This window comes from Sinocyclocheilus grahami, unplaced genomic scaffold (genome assembly GCF_001515645.1).
Source record: "Sinocyclocheilus grahami isolate Dianchi unplaced genomic scaffold, SAMN03320097.WGS_v1.1 scaffold18300.1, whole genome shotgun sequence".
In the NCBI taxonomy this organism is placed as follows: Eukaryota; Metazoa; Chordata; class Actinopteri; order Cypriniformes; family Cyprinidae; genus Sinocyclocheilus; species Sinocyclocheilus grahami.
Window position 1 is genome coordinate 437 of NW_015517051.1, and position 1020 is coordinate 1456.

Consider the following 1020-nt stretch of genomic DNA (forward strand, 5'->3'; position numbering starts at 1 on the left):
GGACTTTGAGATTTGTAACTTCTAGATCTTTTGTATGCCCAAATATACGCACTACACACTGACTCAAATTAAAAAAGTGAAAAAGCATAATAGGACCCCTCTAGAGGAGTTGGAAATTGAGCCTATTTTCAAAAATAGTGGAGTGTTCCTTTAACGCTGCACAATCAGACCGCCAGCTGAAGAGGCGTGGCTTCGGCGGTCAGTGTTGGAGGGAAGTTCAGTGATTGGTTTGAAATCTTACAGACTCTAAACCAATGGGTGACTCGCACGCTCCTTTAAAATCAGTAGAGCGGGGCTCATGGGATTATTCATATTTCTCAGTTGTTGAAATAATTTTTACTTTATTATAACCAACCATGAGCGGAAGAGGCAAAACCGGCGGCAAGGCGAGAGCGAAGGCCAAGAGTCGCTCCTCCAGAGCAGGGCTGCAGTTCCCCGTCGGTCGTGTTCACAGGCTTCTCCGCAAAGGTAACTACGCTCAGCGCGTCGGTGCCGGAGCTCCCGTCTATCTGGCGGCTGTGCTCGAGTACCTGACCGCTGAGATCCTGGAGCTGGCTGGAAACGCCGCCAGAGACAACAAGAAGACCCGCATCATCCCCCGTCACCTGCAGCTGGCGGTGCGCAATGATGAGGAGCTGAACAAACTCCTGGGCCGAGTGACCATCGCTCAGGGCGGCGTGCTGCCCAACATCCAGGCCGTGCTGCTGCCCAAGAAGAGCGAGAAGCCCGCCAAAGCCAAGTAGACGCGTTCTAGTCTGTTTCTGGAACACAAAGGCTCTTTTAAGAGCCACCCATTTTATCTCTCACAGAGCACTTTTTCTGGTTAATTTGCTAGGAATAACATGCCATAAATGTGTGCAGCCAAATAAGCATTATATCAACTAAATCCTACAATTATGAACATTCATGATATCCACCATCTCTGGCGATTCAGAATGATCTTTATTTGTCAAGTGTAATCAAAAACACAAGGACTTTTTTTTTTGTGGGTTCCAGTAGCTCTGGGTACATATACTATAT

The 1020-nt window shown here is 47.7% G+C and overlaps 1 protein-coding gene across 1 annotated transcript; it reads left to right on the forward strand.

Annotated features, from left to right (window-relative positions):
• The first annotated feature begins 335 nt into the window (after positions 1-335).
• Positions 336-791, forward strand: LOC107579580 (histone H2A-like). The gene has a single exon (XM_016265394.1). It carries the CDS (start codon positions 357-359, stop codon positions 741-743), a length of 387 nt encoding a protein of 128 aa, XP_016120880.1. The 5' UTR covers positions 336-356; the 3' UTR covers positions 744-791.
• Positions 792-1020: the final 229 nt, after the last annotated feature.

Coding starts and splice junctions, on each gene's coding strand:
- LOC107579580 (XM_016265394.1), top strand. CDS start 357: ATGAGCGGAAGAGGCAAAACCGGCGGCAAGGCGAGAGCGAAGGCCAAG.